Source organism: Humulus lupulus, chromosome 4 (genome assembly GCF_963169125.1).
Source record: "Humulus lupulus chromosome 4, drHumLupu1.1, whole genome shotgun sequence".
In the NCBI taxonomy this organism is placed as follows: Eukaryota; Viridiplantae; Streptophyta; class Magnoliopsida; order Rosales; family Cannabaceae; genus Humulus; species Humulus lupulus.
Window position 1 is genome coordinate 13,006,992 of NC_084796.1, and position 22,878 is coordinate 13,029,869.

General features: G+C 29.6%; 1 protein-coding gene across 1 annotated transcript; it reads left to right on the top strand.

Annotated features, from left to right (window-relative positions):
* The first annotated feature begins 17,567 nt into the window (after window positions 1-17,567).
* LOC133829985 (transcription factor BC1-like) lies at window positions 17,568-20,505 on the top strand. Its single transcript, XM_062259858.1, has 8 exons — window positions 17,568-18,121; window positions 18,264-18,482; window positions 18,635-18,700; window positions 18,801-18,869; window positions 19,014-19,097; window positions 19,242-19,436; window positions 19,534-19,673; window positions 19,762-20,505. Exons 1-7 carry the CDS (start codon window positions 17,717-17,719, stop codon window positions 19,624-19,626), a joined length of 1,131 nt encoding a protein of 376 aa, XP_062115842.1. The 5' UTR covers window positions 17,568-17,716; the 3' UTR covers window positions 19,627-19,673; window positions 19,762-20,505.
* The last annotated feature ends 2,373 nt before the right edge of the window (window positions 20,506-22,878 follow it).

Below are 22,878 nucleotides of genomic sequence, written 5' to 3' on the forward strand. Positions count from 1 at the left end.
GTCCTATAAATACTTGTTCCTTCAACCATTTACTTGCACAACTTCTTCATCTCTTAACCTTCTAGATAAAATTTATCATCAAATCATGAATTTCTCTTTATTTTTCATAACTTTAGTGATTGTTTGCTTGTATTTAGCATCATTCTATGGGTATTGTACTAATGAAATGCCAATGAATGTTATAGTTGCATATTCATTAGTTATTCTTCCACTTTACTAAATAGCTCTAGCATTCGGTTAGCATTGTAATGCACTCAAAAGTATGAATAAAAATATCTTCTCTTATTTTTCATAATTGTTGTAATGTATTTGTAAAAAGAAATGGGAGTTACAATCGTTGTATTTTAAATATTATTGTTAATTAAATATAGTGAGAATAATAAAATATCCCAATTATGGGGGACATCATCTGTACGATCCTAAGCCTACAAATACAAGGCTCATGGCACCATAAAAGGGGTTCCGATTTCAATTTTTCAGGGAGAGAGTAATTGTATCTTGAGAGAACTCTTGTATTCTTGTAATCTGCACTGAAGAAACTCAGTTGATTCAGGTTCATCTGATCTTGAGTGTAGATCTATAATCATAACTCTAAGTGGATTAGGCTATTACCAACACATTGGGGTTGAACCACTATAAAAATTGTTTGTGTCGTATATTTCTCTTGAATGTTTTTGTCATTTTGACGTCTACACGTCGTTGGCCAAAAACGCGGTCAACATATAGGAACAATACAGATGAGTAACATTAATAATGCTCACTGAGAGTAAGATTGTAGGTATTAATAAACTTTGTGTATAATCAAACTATTTATTAGACCTATGATAATTAACAAATAATTTTAAAAAAAAAAAGACAATTGTATGGTTTTATAAACATAATCGACAATGATCACAACCCTAATAGTTGATAATTACCACTACAAAATACCATACTTTTGCCGGCGCAAATTTGCGCTAGCAAAAGTCAGGTATTGCGCGGGCAAAAGTCAGGTAGGTTTTGCCGACTCAATTTTGCGTCAGCAAAAAGCCACGACGTACTCCCGTCGATAATGGCACTTTTGCCTACGCAAAAAGTAATGCATTGGCAATTGTATCTTTTGGCGATGAAAAAATGCGCCAATAAAAATAATGATGCATTGGTAAAATAATTTGACGCGTTATTGTGGAAAACACTTTTAGCGGCGCAAAAATGCGCCTGCAAAATATGATTCTTTTAGTGGCGCAAAATTGCGCCGGCAAAAGATTTGTCTTTTAGTGACGCGTTTTTGCACCGGGAAAGGTGGATATATGTAGTGATGCATTTTTGCGCTGGTAAAGGTTGAGACTTTTGCCGACGTAATTTTGCACCGGTAAAAGTATTTTTTTAAATAAATTATTTGATAATATTACTAATTTTATTTTCAATATATTAATATTAATTAATAAATTTTGATTTTAATATATTAATAATTATTTAATTTTTTAGTAATATTATTTAATTAGAAATAAAATTAAAATTAAAAATTTATATATAAATAAAAAAAATTACAACTATTAATATTTATTGTCTCCACCAAACATGAAAATATAAAAGTAGTTTAGTAAATTAAATCTCTAATAAATAAAAAGTTCTACAAATGAGTACTGCCCTCATCATCCCCGCCCCCATGAGCATCATCGTCCTCGTCCGGATCCTGTTCTGGTAAGTCGACAGTAAAACCAGGAGCCAATACGCCAACCTGCTTTAACAAAGCACTGAGCAGGACATCTTGACGCCGTTGACGACTCTCAAGTTTAGTCATATACTTCTTTAGGTTCTGATTTTCTAGCATAATGTCTTGAGTTTGCTGCAAAATGGTGTCCACTTTAAGTGGCAATTGCCCAGACATTTGAGTAGTTGACAAAGATGCTGCCCTCTTTGCGCCAATTGCCTTCAACCTAGGCTCCCCCCAAACCCTTTCTTATAACGCGAGCGGGGTCCAAGGACATCCATGACAATATCCATATCAGGCGAGAACTGACCGTCGACATTATCGCCGACATAAGAAGCAGAAAATGATGCAGGGGCCGTACTTTGCGATACTCAACGCTCGGTCATCTCAGTCTGCTCAATAAAAGGCACGTATCTCGAATTCCAATATAACATTATTTGAAAACCTAACTTATAAATTTTTAATATAACAACATATAAAATATAACTTTATTATCTATCTACCAACATCCTATCATTAATGACTGCAAACCAGTGATTGAAAAAGAATGTAATTAATTTTGTTCCTGTATCAGGGAGCAAGTGGGCTAAAGTAAATTTGGTCATGAAAATACATATCTAAATCAAAATCATGAAGATGTTGTTGATATATACAGTAAGTGCAGTTAATTCCATTAATAGGGAATTTACATCACTAAACATATACATCAACTATATTTGCATGTTTTTATTTAGATATGGATTTTCATGACCAAATTTACTTTAGCCCACAAGCTCCCTGATATGGGGACAACATTAGTTACATTCTTTTTTTTATCTTAGTCCACAATTATTAATTATAAAAATATTGGCACATAGATTATAAAGATTTAATTGTTAAAAATTTAAATAATAATTAATAAATAATTACTAATTGACACCAACCAATTACTAAACTTTTTTAAAGTTAAATGATCATAAAGTAGTTTAGGTTATGCAACTTACATGTTTTGTCGCCGCTACATCACTAATCCACTTATCCTTCTTCTTGTGGAGGTGCTCGAATGTGTCGATCATGCTCGGAAGCTCGCCAGAAGACGGGTCCATCTAAAAAAGCAAATTATTTAAAAATTGTGACCTTTATAATATTTTCGTAAATGTAAGGATATATGTTATTATAATTTACGTGATCATAAACATAGGCAACGATGGATTTGGAACCGTGTCTTCCTGGTATGGTCATTTTTGCTCGAGCTTCTTTATTTTTCTTCGATATACGCTTCAAACAGAAAATAGTACTCATTAATCTAGATTGTAATTTTATAATTAAAAATTAATGTAAAATCTACGGCATATCTGCTGAGAATCAGAAGCCCAAAAATCGCATAGAATTGCCCAATCAGAAGAAGTAATCGACCCAAAAGGTTTTGACTTCGCTCTCTCGTTGTCCACCTCTCCTCCAACCTCTACCCAGTGTTTCTTCATCGTGTGGCACCAATCAGTCAAATGCTTTTGCATTTGTCTTACCATGACATCGTTGATTACTGGATTGTCTTGTGGATAAATGAATTTGTCCTAAAATCACAATTAAATTTGGAATTTGTTAAAATATTATGAAGATAGACAAAATCGTTAATAGTGAGTTATTAAAGGTTTAAAAAATGCTTACAGATAGCCTCTGTCGAATAACTTGGATATCAGCTGGTTTTACTTGTTCCCGAGCTAGTGTAGTTGGGGGTACGGTGTTACGCAAATAACGAGCCATGGAATTGTTGAACCACTTGTCGTACGTTTGAATAACTTTTCCAGTTTGTGCATCAACTCTACTTTCAGAAGGCTAACTTTTTTGGTGGCCAGCTCCTTCTCGATATTGGCACTGTAATAAGCTCCCTTGCCCCTCTTGGAGCCACCACCTATGTCATTACTTGGTTCGGCCATTCTACATTAAAATATTCATAAATTAACTAATTCAAATTATGTATGTCTATTGTTTTTTGTTATAAAATTAACATTTTATTACTTATGGTCTTTCCCAACCTACCCTATTCCAACCTAGTGGATCCCTTGGAGATAGTAAGTACTCATGTATTTTTCCACATTTTTTCAAGATGTTTCTCAAACATCTTGAAAAAATGAGGAATAGTACATGAATACATTGGCTATCCCCAAGGCATCCACTAGGTGCATGTCTATTACTTTTTATATATATTTAAAATTAACATTTTATTACTTGTGATATTTCCAAACCTACCCTATTCCGACCTAGTGGATCCCTTGGAGATAGTAAGCAGTCATGTAGTTCTCCACATTTTTTCAAAAATGTTTCTCAAATATCTTGAAAAAATGAGGAGCAGTACATGAATACATTGGCTATACCCAAGGCATCCACTAGGTGCACGTCTATTGTTTTTTGTTATAAAATTAACATTTTATTACTTATGGTCTTTCCCAACCTACCCTATTCCGACCTAGTGGATCCCTTGGAGATAGTAAGCAATCATGTACTAATTCTCATTTCTTCAAGATATTTAATCAAATATCTTGAAAAAATGAGAACCAGTACATGAATACATTGATTATCCCCAAGGCATCCAATAGGTGCATGTGTACCTATATCTAATACTATCATTAATTAATGATAATAAATAAAGTTTTCATTGAATTAAATAAAAAGTTACATATACTTGTTTAAACTACATATCACTGTCCTCATCATCACTAACTACAACATCATTACGAACACCACTATCACTATCACTATCGACTAGAACATTGTCGTCATCCTCATCGTCTTCATACTCGGCCAACGTGTCATCTTCAAATTCAACTTCATCACCGACAACAAACTCATCTGAACCTTCGCCAACCAAATCATTGACATTGTACACTTCAGTGGGATTGACATTAACCCGATCATACTGAAGATTATAAAAAATTGGAAGTTCTACCCACAACTGAAATGAAGAAGAATTAACTTCTTGCAATATTGGTATATCATTTGTGGTCTCAATATCATCAACATCGGAATTTGAGAAATCTCATACATTCCTCAGAATGTATTCATTAACAAGCCTCCAATCATCCCAATTTTTTACATCTCAAAGATAATACACCAACTTCGCTTGAGATGCGAGAACGAAAGGATCATCTTTATAACATTATTCCTTCACATATACGCTCGTAAAATTGGATTCCACTTAAATTCTACTTGTATTGAACCATCTACACTTGAATAGGACAGCACTGTAACCCATCAAGTAGGACAATTCAATTACTTCTTAGTAGTTCACTCCTTCCTCACTTGGCACCATTACACCACAATTTTGTGTTTTAAGCTTCATATCACGACCATGAATCACAAATTTCACACCATTCACTATCATCCCTGGATATGAGAACACGGTGCCGCTTGATTTGTTTGCGAGAGCATACAATTCATTATTCACTTCAGTAGGTGTTGACTCATGCAAACCGTTTACCTACCAACATTAACATTGAAAGTTAGTTTTGGATTGATTTAGTGGGGTTTCGAAAAAGAATTGACTAATATACATACTCTTTCTTTGAACCACTGAGGAAAATTAGCTTCTTGTTGAACTTCAAGATTCAAGCCCCACCGTCTTCTTAATTCATCCATATGCTCACTACAAACAGACAACAATATTATGATTTTTGCCATTACTCGGTATATAAACCAAACAAATTTATTGAAAAAAGACTAGAAAACACACCTAAGGTACTCCTTAATTTCGGCACAATTGTTCAAGATATACCACTCAGCCTTTTGCTTTAACAGCGGATTGAGGAGCATACTTGATTCTTACCAAATGGACGACCAACAGCCTTATAAATAGAATATTCCCGATTTGGTTGGGATTCAACGTGATCGTCATTCCTCTCAGATCAATTGAATCGAGTCTTAACTCCCCGGAGGTACATTGAGCAAAAGGTTAAGACCTCGTTGACCACGTAAGCCTCTGCAATTGAACCTTCCAGACGTGCACGATTTCTTACATACTGTTTATAAAACCGCCATCGAACGTTCAATGGGATACATCCACCTAAAGTGCACGGGACCGCCAAGAATTGCCTCTTTCGGAAGATGCAAAACCAAATGCACCATAATGTCGAAAAATGCTGGAGGAAATATCATTTCCAACTTGCATAAAATGGTGATAATGTCTGTCTCCATCTTCTCAAGGTCTTTCACATTCAAAGTCTGTGAACAAATTTTTTGAAAAAACCGCACAACTCAATAATTGGCTTCCGAACTTCAGGAACCAAAAACGACCTAATTGCGGCGGGCAACAACTGCTGAAACAACACGTGGCAATCGTGTGATTTCAGCCCAGTTATCTTGCCATCATTGACATTGACATTCTTCGAAAGGTTTGCAGCAAAACCGTCCGGGAATTCAACTGACTTCACAAATTCACAGAAAACTCGACACTCTGGGATACTGAGGGTGTAACTGGCATGTGGTTTCTTCCACTTGTTTCCCTCTTTGCGGAGGTGGAGTTTTTCCCTAATTTTCATGTTTGCTAGATCAAGTCTTGTCTTGTCATTGTCTTTAGATTTTCCCTCTAAGTTCAACAAAGTTCCCAAGACACTGTCGCAAACATTCTTCTCAATGTGCATTACGTCCAAGTTATGCCTCAGCAATAATTCCTTCCAATAATCAAGCTCAAAAAATATGCTCTTCTTCGACCAATTAAGTTCTATCGGAGCCCTTTTGCGTTTCACACCACCAAATTCTTTGTGTTTCCCAAGATGTCTAATCTGCAAATTCTCTAATTGTTTCAACACATCATCACCGGAGTAATCTTTCGGTGGTGGCCTGAGTTCCTTGTTACCGTCGAATAGTGCTCATTTGCTCCTCCATTCATGATCCATATCAAGAAACCTTCTATGGTCAATGTATGCAATTTTACTTCTAATCCCTACAGAGGGAGTTTCTTCATTGCATGTGGGGCACGCCTTGTACCCTTTTGTGCTCCACCCAGACATCATAGCATAAGCTGGGTAGTCGTTAATGGTCCACAAGATTGTTGCACGCATATTGAACAAGTTACTATTGTATGCATCTCGTGTCTCAACACCATTCACCCATAACTCCTTCAACTCGTCAAGCAAATGTCTCATATAGACATTGATATCTTTTCCAGGTGAAGAAGGACCTGGAATTAGAATAGACAACATTAATGACTGTGGCTTCATGCACTTCCACGGCGGCAAGTTGTATGGGACAAGTATCACAGGCCACATGCTGTAAGAGTTGCTCATGTTCCCAAAAGGATTGAAACCATCTGTAGCCAACCCAAGCCTAACATTTCAAGGTTCGTCTGCAAAAGATGGGTACAACTCATCAAGGTGGTTCCACGCCTTACTGTCAGCGGGATGCCTCATCACACCATCTTCCTTTAGCGTCAACGGAAAGTACCGCATGACCTTATGAGCCACTTTCTTCCCGTTCCCACGATTATCTTGCCAGCGACACTCACCACAAACCGAACAGAATTCCAAGTTCGCATTCTCCTTCCAAAACAGTGCACAGTCATGCTTGCAAGCATCGATGGACTCATATCCCAATCCAATACTCCACAACTTTGCCTTCGCCTCATAGTTAGACTTAGGTAAAATTGTTCCGTCAAGCATAGCGTCGACTAACAATTCCAGCAAACCATCAAGGTAATGATTGCTGCACTTGTTAATAACTTTCAGATGCTTCCGCTTCACCAAGAAGTTCAACGCGGAATACTTTCGGCAACCCGGGTATAGTTCACTTGACATCTCCTTAAATAAATTGTCATACTTGTCGCGATGTTGAACATCATCTTGGGGAAGATCATTATAGTTTCCAGCGGGAACGTCATCTTCAGCGTAAACATCCTCCAGGATATCCGCTATCTCATCTCTATCATGATCTCGTACCACATCTGTGGCGGCAGCAGCGCCTCTCCATGGCAATTCCACACTTTGTAGGATTGTATGATGTCATTGTTGAATAAATGCATCGAAATTGCATTTATAGGCTGGAACTTAACATTCCCACATTTCTTGCACGGACAACGAACCAAACCCCGATCGTTCACCTGATTTTTAGCGATCTCGAAAAACTCCTTAACACCATTTCTATACTCTAGAGACCAACGATTCCTCGCACTCATCCAGCTTCTATCGCTCGCCATCTTCAAGCGAAATAATTCAGAAAATATTAATAATTGTCTTAAAATAAGGGAAATGATAGTCAAAATATTTCATGACCGTTTGTCTCCCTTATTATCACTAAGTGATAATAATATTCTATCTCTGGAAAACATAATTATTTATATTTACCAAAGAAAATATAGTTAATTATTAATTATTACAATTTTTTTAAATCATTTACTTGTTTATTACTTTTATTTTAAAATTAATTTAATTATACATTAATTTCATTTTGTAATTTTTTATTAAATTCTTCAATTTGTATTTGATTATTTGCTTAATTAATAACAATTTTATTATATTTATATTTTATTAAATCATTTATATTTTAAAAAAATTTCAATTACAAAATATTTAATATTAATGTTAAAATTAATTGTTAATTATTATGTTTGGTAATTTTACTTTATTTAAATTATAGTTAAAAATTAATATTTTGATGTATTTTTTTAATTATACTTAAACTTTTATTTAATTAATTATTAAACATTTATTAATTTTACTAACCTTAACAGGATTTGGGCAGCATATATAACAACTATATTTCAAACTATCCCAAAAATTTTAAAACCTACAAATTAAACACATATATAACCAGAATATTCCTAGATCATACAAAACATATATATACATTAACAAATACATCAATATATATATACAAATATTTAACCACAAAAAAACATATATCAAAACTGATTTTTTTATTAATACAAAAATATTATTAAATACATATTTACAAACATATCACATTTAATATAAAACAATTTAAAAATATAAACATACATTATTAATCTGATTATTTTTTTAAGTTCATACTTTAGCTAAAATATATATATCACAAAATACAATATTATAAATATTAACAAGCAAAAATAAAAAAATACATATAAAGCATTAAAATAAAATAAAAACATATATTATAAAAATAACTTTAAAATAGTTGTTATTAAGATAAACAAATACATATAGGATTAAAATAAAAATTAATGTTAACGGCTATAATTTTTGTAATTAATGTTAATTTTCCTAAGTCTAACGAAATTTGGCCAGCATAACGGTTATTTTTTAAACTATCCCAAAATTTTATAAAACCTTCAAACTACACACAATATACAGAATATTCCCAGAGCAATATACAGAATATTCTCATAGCATGCACAACATAAACCAAGATTAATAACATATATCAAATCTTTTTATATCAGTAACATCAAAATAATTTATTTAGTAAATATTTGTAAACAAATAATCTTTAATATAAAAAAAAAGTATAATGCAAATATACAATATAATATAATAATCTAATCTATTTTTTTAATATACATATAAAACATTAAAATTAAAAAATATACACACTCAAATAAGTTTTTTTAATAAATACTAAAACCATATTTCTTTTTTTCTTTTTCATTATATTAATCTCATTTTTCTACAACTACACAGATTTATTTATTTTTTTTAACAGAAAAATATAACTATAATACCAAATATCACACACGTACATATATATTAATAGTTCACAATTAACTAATCAATTTTCTAAAAAAAATTAACATTAAATAAACATATGTACACACACATTTACATATATACATATAAATATATAAACATATATACATATATACATAAACAAACATATATACATATATACAAAAATAAACAGACATATAAATATATATACACATATATATAAACAAATATAAACATATATATATACATAAACTAACCCTTGGAGTTGTTCTATCGAGAGATTAGAGCTGCACACACTTTGGTGCACCTGTTTATAGAGAGAGAACAAAAAAAAAAATACAATTACAAAACGAGATATAGAGAAAAAAGTCTAAAAATATTAAAATTTTTGCCATTGGATTTACTAACATTGAGAGAGAAGAGCTTCACTATCTGAGCTAAGCCACGGCGGGATTATGGCATGGGGTGGTCGGATATCAAACCAGAGAGAAGAGAGAAGAAGTTGAGAAAAAAATATGAAAATGGGGAAGAAGGGCTCACGGCTACACTAAAATCGCTATGACTTTTGTCGGCGCGTTTCGTTGCATCGGCAAAAGTCTTTAATAAAACCCTAGGACAGAACGGTGCCGTTTTAATTAGTCCGACTTTTACCGACGCAAAATAGACTTTTGCCGGCGCAACAAAACGCGCCGGCAAAAGTCTAGCCACCTACTTTGTTGAAAACGTGCACAAATTTAAAATGCACGTTTTGACTTTTGCTAGGGCGTTAGGTGAATTGTGTCGGCAAAAGTGCTTGTTTTTGCCGGCATGAGTCACTAAATGTGCCGGCAAAAGCCTTATTTCTTGTAGTGTACAAAGTTGATTAGTATTGTTGTTAATCTTAGAACAATCTAACGACATTGTACTATTGATGATTAGATGTTAAATACTTATTAATTTAACAATAATACTTTATATAACTTAAATTACTTCCAAAAATCTAAAAAAAAAAGTATTTTCTATTATTTTTATACCTTTGCCTATATAAGTCTACATTTCAATATTTATTTCTCTTACATTTATTTTAATTAATGGATATGTAAAAATCAAATAAAATTATAAAATAACCATAAAATTTACGACAGCTTTAAATTTTAAAATTAATTGCTGATATAACAGTATGTTATTTACTTTTTTTTAATTTCTAAGGAAATGTTATTTACTCATGATTTACAACAAGCTAAATATATAACTTTACTTTTTCTGATAAAAAAAAAAATTATAACATTACTTTTAGTTTTATTATATTCACCAATCTCGACCTAAAATTGCTCCGGGTGCATGACCCACCAACGACCAGAAACCCTATCATGAAATATGTATATTACAAATCATCGAGTGATTATTCTGTTTTATTATTATTATATTGTTACTATTACGTGAATATATACAATTATATATGTATACAAAGAAAGAAAACAATGAAAAATATGATAAACTATATATATATATATATATAGTTTATCGTTTTGCTACATTAATGGTGGTCTACTATTCACAACTACTTTTTGGATACAGGCAATCTATATATATAACTCCAGGCCTTCATTTTGTGCATATTATACACATGGTCTTTATTATTAGTAGCTAGGGTTCCTTCCTTTGTTATTAATTATATATCACTCACCTTTTGGTGTGCCGACTATTTATATATACATATATATATAAAAAAAAATGTTGACTAACTCTATAAATATATATATAGTAATAGATGTCATGAATGAGATCGTTTAATTATTAATAATAATGATGTAGTAACTCATTAATAATTAAGCATCAATACTTTGCTAATAATATATTTGTATGTATATATATTAGCAAGTTGTATATGTATATATATTAGCAAGTTTGAATTTTTTTAGTTCACTTTTAATTAGTCACAACGCAGTTGATGATTACAAAATAAAAAATATTATTGTGATATATTATTCCTATACATATTAGTAGAAAACTTGATTCATAAGTAATAGTGTGTAATATATCCAATCTTTGGTAGGATATATATGATGATCTTGGGAAAAGATCAATTATTATATCTAATCTTTTTCATTATATATATATTTATAGCATTCATGTATATTTGGTAAAAAATAATTAATATAGTAAAAAATATATCTACTATAAATTTGGGACCACTGGCTAGAAGCTATTAGATATGTATACCGTCAAATTAACTTTGTAATTTGTGAAATTGTGAATGGTTCTTTTCAATGCACAGCAAAGTGCTGAGACTGAAAGATACCTTACGATATAATAATTAGTAGAAAATTCATAAATATTTATATATATATATATATATAGATAGATAGATAGATAGATAGACAGATACAACTAATGATCAAATGTACTATCTATATTTTGGCTGAAAAAATCGTACACGCAAAAACAGAACAGTCAATTATCAAGAGAGGCCCTCCCTCCACCTTCACACGTGCCTACACTGTGCCTCTATTTCTCTCTCACGCACTGTTCATTCCTTTATAAATATATATATATATATAATCGTCACTAATTATATAAATCTCTTTATAATTTGTAAAAATATTTTCATTTTATTGTCTTAATATATATTAATTAACATGTCTGTTTTATAATGCTTAATATATAATATGTACAAATTTAACATCTCATTATATTATACGTATGAACGACACAACATCCTATATATATCCTTATAATATATATATATAGTCGTATAATTATCTTCCATATTCTAAAACATGCACCATTCAATATATAATATATATATATATATATTGTGTATTATATATATCACTGTTTGTACTTAACTAGATGTTAATTTGAAAAGTTGTACTGCATTGTTCATACACATGCATATATTTATAACATCAGGTGAGTTAGTAAGATAATAATGTTCATTCGTTGAAAAGTCTATAGCTATATAAATATATATATATATGTATGTATAAAAATTTATACATGTTTGTTGAATGATATTCTGTTCATGACTACATGTGTACACACTATATTGTGATTTGTGTGTGAACTAAAATCCTTCTTTTTTGACTATATAGTTTGTTTTGTTTCAGTACTATATATATATATATTATATACATGTGTTTTATGATAATAAGATAAAATAATTGAAATTAACTAGAGCTATACCAAAACATCTGATTTCTGATGATCATGGAGAGAGAGGAGAATCACATTGTACGTACGTCTTTTGTGAAAATCTTCATAATTAATAAAGTTTGAGGAGATGAGATATAATAATATGTTTCTATTAGTATATGTATGTTTTTTAGTATACGCGTTATATATCTATATATAGATATATCATATCGCAGTGACACGTGGCATTCTCTTGTATGTATATATGTACCTAGCTAGCTAGCTAATAAACAGTTGGCACCTATGTCTATGCAAATTATTAATTAGTACATGTAGTACTATATATATATATACTGCATGCATGCTTTTTATATATACATTTATAATTTTTTTTATTTTTTGTTGTGACATTTAATATATATATAGATGGAACACAAGAGAAAAAGGCACTCGATCATCATTTAATTAAATGTACCGTTTGTTTGAGTTATGAGTTTTTATGATGATGATTATTATTTGAAAAAGAAAATAAAACTCTCATTAATTTTATATACCACATCTTGTATATCTGCAACAAATTAATTATTCATGTTCTGTCAGAGGCATTAATTCATATATATTTCTCTCATCTGTGTGTATAGATATATTAGTTGAGATTATCATGATATAATATCAATATGGCCATGAATGGTACGTATATATATACTATGCGAAATCAATGACAGAACTTTCATGGGACAGTCTGGTATGGCGTCAGATCTGGTCGATCTTCGGTTTCTGATAAAAAAAATGTTTGTAGTACAAATGTTATGTCAATATATAGATATCACTAAATTACCCTTGTTTAATTACTGGGTCGATCGATTAATGAAGTGTGAAAATTTTAATCAAGTAATTATTACATATGCTTTGAGATTCTCATTTGGTTTTGCTCCATGATTATGAAATATATATTTTCTTGACACTAGCTCTTATATTGTATATATATAAATATATATGAGTTTTTTTTTAATCTGCCTGATCTAATAACAAAAGTGGAAGAGAAATTAGTGCATATACATATATATGATAATACATGATACGAGTCATGACTAGCGCTCATATATAGGTGTGTATATATATATACATTAATTATGTGGCTTCTAATGCTAATACAATTACGTTTAATGAGAAAAAAATTTGTGCACTACACGTGTACATATATATGCATATGTTTACATATATAATAAATTATATACTATACAGTTAATGGAATATATAAATGCATGCATATATATATATATAAAGGTTTATACATTTTTAGATCCTGTGTTTTACCTCATTATTTGTTTGGACTCTGTGTTTTGATAAATTATTTTTTGAACCTTGTATTTTCTAAAATAGTTCAAATAGACCCCTAAACTTGATTTTGATCAAAGTTTTTTTAAATAAAATCACAAATAATTTATCAAACTAATAATTTAGAATAAAATTACAGTCATTCTGCCTAAAAATTGTGTTGTTATATTCAATTTTTTGTTCATCAAAATCAAGTTTATGGGCATATTTGAACCATTTTACAAAACACGATATCCAAAAAGTAATTTATCAAAACACAGAGTCCAAACAGATAATGAGGTAAAACACAGGATCTAAAAATGTATAAATCTTATATATAATCTCTTCCAAATTCGAAAATCTATTTACTCGTGTGATGTCTTTTATATCACACAACCAAATATTCAATATGTTGGAAACAAGCTTAGTCAATTCACGAAATTTCAATTTCAACTCCAACTCCAACTTGAGGGAGTGTTGGGTGTAGTCTTTGTTGTATTTAACAAATTTTTAGTTTAAATGTCATACGTTGTTCCTTAGGTCATGTTTGGATTTTGCCATTTGATATGATTGAATTAGATTTAAAAATTAGTCAAAAAAAAAAAAAACAAGGTTGATGAAAAGTGGTAATTCTTTTTTCTTACCATAGAAATACACAGAGATCGGGATTAGAGGGATTTGATAAGATAAAATTATCTTAAGTTTTTCAATGAAATTAATTAAGTATTAAGTTATTATCCCAAATTAAGATGATTATTTAGATTATATTGGATTATTTTTTTTCAACATTGATCTTCTTAACAACAAAATTATATTATAAAAATTATTAAATCCAATTAACGTGACTCTATAGTTTAAATCAACTCTTATTGTATAAATTACATTTTCATGTTAATAATCAAAACTTAAACACACGATCGAAAATCATTTATAAATGTTACAAGAGATAGAATACTAATAATAATTATTAGTATTACCAAATGGCTTTTGAATAGATAACAATTATAATGGCCTTAAAAGACAAAAAAAAAAAATAGTTTGACCATAAAATCACAAGAAGCAAAAAAATAGGGGTCTTTTACTCACAAATGACTTGCAGAGTCAAGAGAGGTAGATATTCAATATTCTATCTCAGCCGCACCTGTCCAAATTCCATATTATTCTTCTTTTTTTTATTTTTCCAAAAATTATTTTTAAGATAGCGACCTTTTATTTCCCACTTGATGATAAAAACTATTAATTAATAATGGCATATTTTTTTTTACAAAAAGAAAAAAGAAAGAAAAAAAGAAATAAAAAACCTATAAAGCCAAAGATTGGTTTCTTTGCATATATTAATTAAGGTTATATATGTCTCACTTTTACCATAAGATTCTAACAAAAATATCAATTATTTTTTTGAACTATTTAAAAAGAAGCTTTATATAATATAATTAATTAATTTGTAGATTCAAAAAGTTAATATGTCGTTATATTAGTATATTAGTATAGACATTAAAAATTGACAGTACACACCTTGATATGACAAGAAGTCGTATTTGATAAGCACAACCCAATAAAACTACCCTCATAAACAAACTTCTAATTATTAGTGAATGATTCATTATATTATATCATAGAACTATTTATTTATATATATACCTTATAATTAAAATATTTACAAAAGTACAACAAATTTAAATATTTTCAAATTTACTCATTTTGGTACCGCAAAATAAATTAATATTTTATACTATTTTAGTTACTTTTTTTGTGTATTTTTTTATAATACACTTTCGTTACTATTTAATTAAGTTTATTTTAAAAAATTATTATGTTTTTTTTTTTGTTAGGAGTGATCGATGATGATGGAGGAGGAGAGAGAGGCAAAGTTTAACAATGGAGATTGAGAAAAAGAGGAAGGTTGCATCTAATATTGGGGAAATAGAGGTGTTGAAATTGGAAAAATGATGAGTTGTTATTTAGGTTATAAAACAAATTAAAAAAGTGATATATGTAATTAATTTAAGAATAATGATAGAAAAATTTATTTTACACAATCAAAATACACACAATAATATGTCACATATCTTAATCAAATCTAAATTTGGTTCGGTTGAACAAAAATGCTCTAGTCAAGAAGGTCGTCCATAAGTGTCAATAAGCAAATTGATCCGAGGCAAAAAGATTAAGCAAACTGATTGAAGGTGAGGATATGAACTAATTAATGGAAATCAAGGTGATTTGATTTCCCTTAGATTAGGAGTTAGCAGATGACATGACCGAAACTAATCATATGGTAATATATATGAGTCACAATACAAAATATAACATTTTTCTAACTATTATATACAAAATGATAATTTTCTAAATGTTGAGGCTTCTTCATTTGTATTTTAAAATTTTGGCCCTTTCTAGCCTGACTCGCCTATACTCAGGGTCAGGCTCGACTACTACTAAAAGTACAAAATTCGCTTATGATTGCGGATTTTACGTTACTACTTAATAAGTAGAGTATTCACACATAAATTATGATTGCGGTAATTTAATATGGGATATTTCATATTCAAATTTAAAATAAATTATGTGACACCTAATATTAAAATACACAAATTAGTGCATTATGTAATGTTGAACATCATTATTGTCTTATAGCATTATTCTAGATAAACACAATATTAAGTGAAATTGCCATGACACTAAATAATATATCTACATATATGTTGATAATTATTTTGGGCCGAATCACTTTAAAAACAAATTAGTTTTTTTCTTCCCTTCTTTTGTTTATCTATTTATCCTCATGCCACTACTCTTTCTCTATTTTACTTAAATAACTATGTTGTTCAGCTTATATAAATATATATGTATAAAAATAATGTTATTGTTGGAAATAAACCACTGTAAAAATCAACGACACATGAATCGCGTTCAAAAATGAATAATACTCGTTTTTAATTGGACACACAATATATATATATATATATAAATTTTTGTCATCACTTGTTGCCATATATAATTTATTTTATTTTCCTTACTTCGAAAAATTATAAATTAATTTTTTACCTGATGGTTTACTTATAACAGACATCAAGTCAATTTTTTAGAAACTTCAAATAATTTACGGTGCTGAAATTAGAGTTTAAATAATCATTTGGACATGTATTGAATTTTTTTTATACGTGTGGAAAACAGACTATTTGAACTCTGATTTCAGGAATGTAAATTTATCGAAATTTCTTGAAATTTGATACGATACATGTTATAACTACAATGTACGTCATCATGCAAAAAAAATTAGGTTATAATTTATTCATCATGCAAAAAAATTGGGTTATAATTTATCCGAGTGACAAAAATAAAAAAAACCTAAGAAGGTCCGTACATATATCAAATAAAAACAATTGATAATAATAAAAAAAGTATATTAGCTTGTTGTACTGATCATTCTCGAGTAATTAATGAATAAATAAAAAGCTATTTTTCTATATAGAGATGTGAAAGATGAATCTTTTCCAACTATCCCTTTATAATGTTACAAAGTATATTAATGTAAACTCTGTTTTCCCTTCCCCATTCCACTGTTCAACTACAGTGCTAGAGAGAGAGAAAGAGAAATTGGATATGACCAGTCAAAGTACCAAAAAACCAAAAAAAATAAAAAATAATAATAATAAAAAAAAGGGTCTTAGCTAACTGCATGGGAATGAGTTTATTATTGTCCAATACATTATTTTTTTAGCATATTTAGTCAAGTGTATCCTTTATCTCTTTCTCTATTTATATATATAAGGCCTCATATAGTTTGTCATAAGACCCACTTTACTACTCCTAGTTTACATATATTTCTAAATATCATTTCTCTCAAATTGAAAAAACCCTTTTCTCCTTCAATCACTTTCTTCATAAATAACTCACCAAATTTTTTTCTTCAAATCCAAAACTCTCATCATCATTCATGGCAGCTTTTTCATACCCTCATCACTCAATTCTTCTTGACTCAGTTTATTTGCCCAATAACATGTTTAAGAATATGTGTGGATTGATGGATCAAGAGGAAGAAAATACCACCACCAACAACAACAACACCAACTATTGCTTCTCCAATAATGATTTTTACTCATCTGATCATCAAAATCATCATGGAATATTAGTCCATGAAAGTAGCTGTGTTGACCATAGCTCATCAAAGCATGGTGCTCTCAGCAGTGATAATGAGCCCTCAGTGACCAAAAAACAGAGCACTGAGTCCTCCACTGTTGTGGATAAGCTTGAAAGTGGTGAGCAAGTCACTCAGAAAGTGACTCCAATGGAAAAGAAGAGGAAAACAAGAAATGGGTCCTCCAATTCTGCTCAATCAAAGGTGAATACATACACATATACATATATATATATATATATATATTTTTTGGTTATTTTTCTACATCTGGGTTTTCCAAAAAATTTACGATCTTATTACTACATCATTTGATATGGTTTTATATTGTTGTAATATTATTGTATAGGATCATCATGGAAGTGGTAGAGGAAAAAAGCAAAAAAGTTGTAGTGGTGATTCTACGAAAGGTAAAGAGGAAATAATAAAGAAGGTGAAAACGAATAATAACAAAAATAATGATAATAAGAAAAAAGCTGAAGATCAAGATCAAGAACCTCCGACAGGCTACATTCACGTTAGAGCAAGGAGGGGCCAAGCTACTGATAGCCACAGCCTTGCAGAAAGGGTACCTTTTTCTTCATATATAAGTCTCTATTACACACTACTTGGACTCTATTATTATTATAATTATTTCCCATTTTGCCCTTCACAAATTAAAATACATATTTATTATCTTCCTAATAATATATTGTTATTTTTTTTTACTGGGTTTTTCAGGTTAGAAGGGAGAAAATCAGTGAGAGGATGAAGATGTTGCAAAAGCTTGTTCCTGGCTGTGAAAAGGTAAATAATAATCATGAAAAAGTTACTTGTATTAGTCATAAGGGGAGTTTTTATTTTTTATTTTTTACTGACAAGTTCATGTGATTTTGTTCAAATATAGGTAACTGGAAAGGCCCTTATGTTGGATGAAATTATCAATTATGTTCAGTCCCTACAGAATCAAGTAGAGGTATATATAAGCTGCGAACTCCCTTTCATTTACTTATTATGACAAATAATCTTTTCAACATTAATTTCATTACTATATATACTACTACCGATCATCATTTAAAATAACCAATGTACTATTTTTTTTGTTTGTCATTATTTTCAGTTCCTTTCAATGAAGCTTGCTTCTCTAAATCCCATGTTCTATGACTTTGGATTGGACCTTGAAGCATTTCTGGTCAGACCAGAGGTAACAATAGTGATAAAAAAGATCACAACTTTATTAATGAGCAATAGTAGTAGTAGTAGTACTACTACTTTTTCATTTTCTTTCTTCTCACAAATTACCCACTTTATATATTCAATCTTTTTGATAAATATATATTTTGTTCAGGGATTGGACACCATGGCTTCACAGATTCCATCTGTGCCACCATGCAACCAATCACAAGCCTTTTCAACTGATAACACCACCGGCACAGCCACCAACTTTGGCATCACAGCCAATAGTAGCTATCCTCTTATGGACAACTCAGCTCCTCTTTTGCTACAACAAGGGCACCAGAGGCCTAGTGCCTTCAATTCTCATGTATGTAGTATTCCCCACTTGTTTTTTATTGCAATTATTATTATGATAAATGAAAAAGACCCCATTTTTCTAACCTTGACAAACACATCATTTTCAGGACAATGCTGGGACTCTCTTGTGGGATATGGAAGATCACAGACAAAACTTTCTTAGTCCATCTGAGTTCAGCAACCTGTGTTCTTTCAATTAATTAATAATACAACAGCACCCCCACAACAAAGCTGCCCTACAAGCATAGTAAGCACTCAAAACCTTGTCTCGTCACATATTATTATTTATTCACTAGCTATTACTAATGATAAATACCCTTTTCTTTTTTTTCCAGGTTGTTGAAATGAAATTCCAAAAGCAGCTAGCCAGAAAAGAAAATCAGATGAAAAGTTATATAAAGTTATAATAAGATTCTGTTTTTGAAGAAAGAAAGAAAGAGAGAGTATTTAGTTCCAATATTAGAGTAAGTAGTGGGGAGAGGAACATGAATAAATTAAAGGGCAGACATGAAGAAGAAGAGCATCAAGAGCTAGCTAGCATCAATGGATGATATTGATGAAGATTGGGAAGAACATAAAGGACAGATATAACCAACCGACCAAATAAGACCAGATCTTTTTTAGATCCCTTGTTCTTGTCTATCTTGACTCCCCTTTCTCTCAAGTCTTGCCTTGCACAAATTCCAAGACCCTCCCCTATATGTGCAGCTAGCTAGCTAGTAGTGGTGGTTAGAAATTGAAAAAAAATATATAAATATATAATGTTGTATAATAATATTTATTTAAAAGTAGGATTGTTAATAATAAATTCCATATATTTATATATATATATATATATTCTTGTATGGTCACAGTTGTTCTGTTATTACAGTTATTTTTACCGTTATGGTCCATCATTACTTTTTCTTCAGTTTAGTAGAGATGAGAGAGAGAGAGAAAGCAATGGAGGAGTAAATGATTCTGTTTTTTTTTTTCTTTTGTAGTTTGACATGACTATCTATCCACACACATATATATATATAAATGCATTGTTGGAATTTGTTGCCTTTGTATGAGAATCTTTTGGACTTTGGTGTGTTCTCAGATGAATCCCCCCTTTACCCATCTAAGACTATTCAATTCTGACAATATTTTATACTCATCAGTTCAATCATGATTAATAGCATTTTTAATATATATATATAACCACTAATAAATAATTTATGTTAATAAATATTCTATACATACACTTAACATCCAGTCATAGAAATATTGAATGGTGTGGAAAACATTATTTTACAACACTCTTATATGCGGATTTTATTTTTTTTAACTTTCAAAAGGGGAATCACTACATGAAAAATATTTTTAGCAGCGACAAAGTGTGTTCGTCACTGATATTTTATAAAAAATATTGCTAGCAGCAACAGTTCTAGTAGTGACTTAATTATTATATTTTTTATTTAAAAAAAATCAATAATATATTAGGAGAAATTAAAAAAAAATTGTAATTTGCAAAATATATATATATTTCATTTTCCTAGAACAAATAGTAGAGCAGAGATTTGGTGTCATAATAAATGGTGAAAATAGATAATTCAATGCCAAGACAAACATCTCTTCTGAGGTCACATGAACATCACATGCAAGGGTATGGTCGCAGCTTTTTACCAGTTGGACCATGAACCATAATTTAATTAGCTATAGCTTATTTGAGCAAAATATATAAATATATATATATATTTATATTTATACACATTGCTTTCATGAAAACAATAAGAGAAGTCATATAGAGAGATATATACTAATAAACTTGGTGATGATGAAAGTGACTTTCATTAAAGAGTTTTTTGGATTTTCGAAACTTGCCCAATAAGCCATATCAGCATATCTCCAATACTGACAAGTTGAAGTAAATGCATTTATCTGTCTCATAAGTGATCACAATAGCCATTATAGAGAAATAAAATACAATTAATAAAAATATATTGTCATATTGTCTCCAAACAAATGACAATATATTTTTCGGATTTGAATCATTAAATATATTTTGGTAATTAAGTTGGAGGCGACTTTGGCAGTTTCTCTTCACTTTACTTTCTGTCCAATTAATTCTAATAAATAAATTTCTAGTTTAGTATTCATAAAATAAACAAAGATAAAATATGTTATGTCAGTTGACTATGAAAGATTTTACCCCCCAAAAGATTGATTTTCATATATAATATATACTTTTTTATTTTCTTAATTACTACTACTGTGAATCCTTTGAAACTAGAAACTATATATAGGGCTCTTTTTAGGGTAAAACAAAAAAAACTACGCACTTTTTTCCGTTGAGATAGAGAAAAGGAAAAGGATTACACACATAACAAGAGAAGAACATTTGAGAGAGTAGAAGAAAGACAATCCATGTGGTTTTTGTGTTCCATGCTTCTGTTTTTTTTCTTCCTTTTTTTTCATGTTGACCCACCTGTTTTTTCAATTATATTTTAAATCAATAGGGTCATCTTCTTGTATATACAAGTGGTCCAATTCATTAACATATTCACATACATATATATATAATTGTCTTAGATGTATATATATAAGGTCTCTCAAATATTACAAATATTCACTATTTGATTATTTGGCAAAATGTTCATAATACTAGTCTCAACTATTTCATAGAGGATAAGAAGTTGTCAGCTCTAGACTACTCCCTTTTTAGTTTCACTTGTTCTCAACAATTTTTCTACTTTCTAATTATTAAAAAACATCATTGATGAGGGGAAAGGGTGGAAGAGTCTAGGATTGAAAATTTATATTTCTTTGTTTTCTTGTTGTATAAAAAAATTAAAAAATAGTGCTCAATATTTTTATGCCATATATATATACTAGATACAATCAACGTGCAATATCCACATTTACTTTGTTTTATTTATAGAATTTATTAAATATTTTTATTAAATTTATATTAATGTCATATAAATTTCAAATAAATATTCTATTTTAATTAAATAATTTATTTATTTTTGTTTAAGTTTATGTTTGTTCTAGTTTTTTAATTTAGGAGTGACAACAAGAGATTATATGTTATATGTTTAATGTAATATTAAATATTATACGCGAATTTTAAATTTAAGTTTCTTGCTATTTTAAAAAAAAATTAATTTGTTGCTAATTGATAGTAGATTATATTATATGTTTAATATGATATTATTCTAATAAGTGAGTTTAAATTTAATTAAATTTTATTGAAGTTATAAAAAGTAAGATTTTATTATTTTTAAATAATTATCATTGTAAAATATCTCAAAAATATCATATTTTAATTTGTTTAATTATTTATTATTTTAAAATAATTATCATTGTAAAATATCTCAAAAATATATTATTTTAATATTTTTTAATTATTTATTTTATTTTATTTAAGTTTAAGTATTTACAAATTACAGTTAAATATAAGAATATTCCATTAAAATTAACATTAA

Excerpts from the sequence above, each read along its gene's own strand:
- LOC133829985 (XM_062259858.1), top strand. The coding sequence starts at position 17,717 with ATGGCAGCTTTTTCATACCCTCATCACTCAATTCTTCTTGACTCAGTT. Across the intron at positions 18,483-18,634 it reads GCCACAGCCTTGCAGAAAGG|GTTAGAAGGGAGAAAATCAG; the intron begins GTACCTTTTTCT and ends TGGGTTTTTCAG. Across the intron at positions 18,870-19,013 it reads CCCTACAGAATCAAGTAGAG|TTCCTTTCAATGAAGCTTGC; the intron begins GTATATATAAGC and ends CATTATTTTCAG.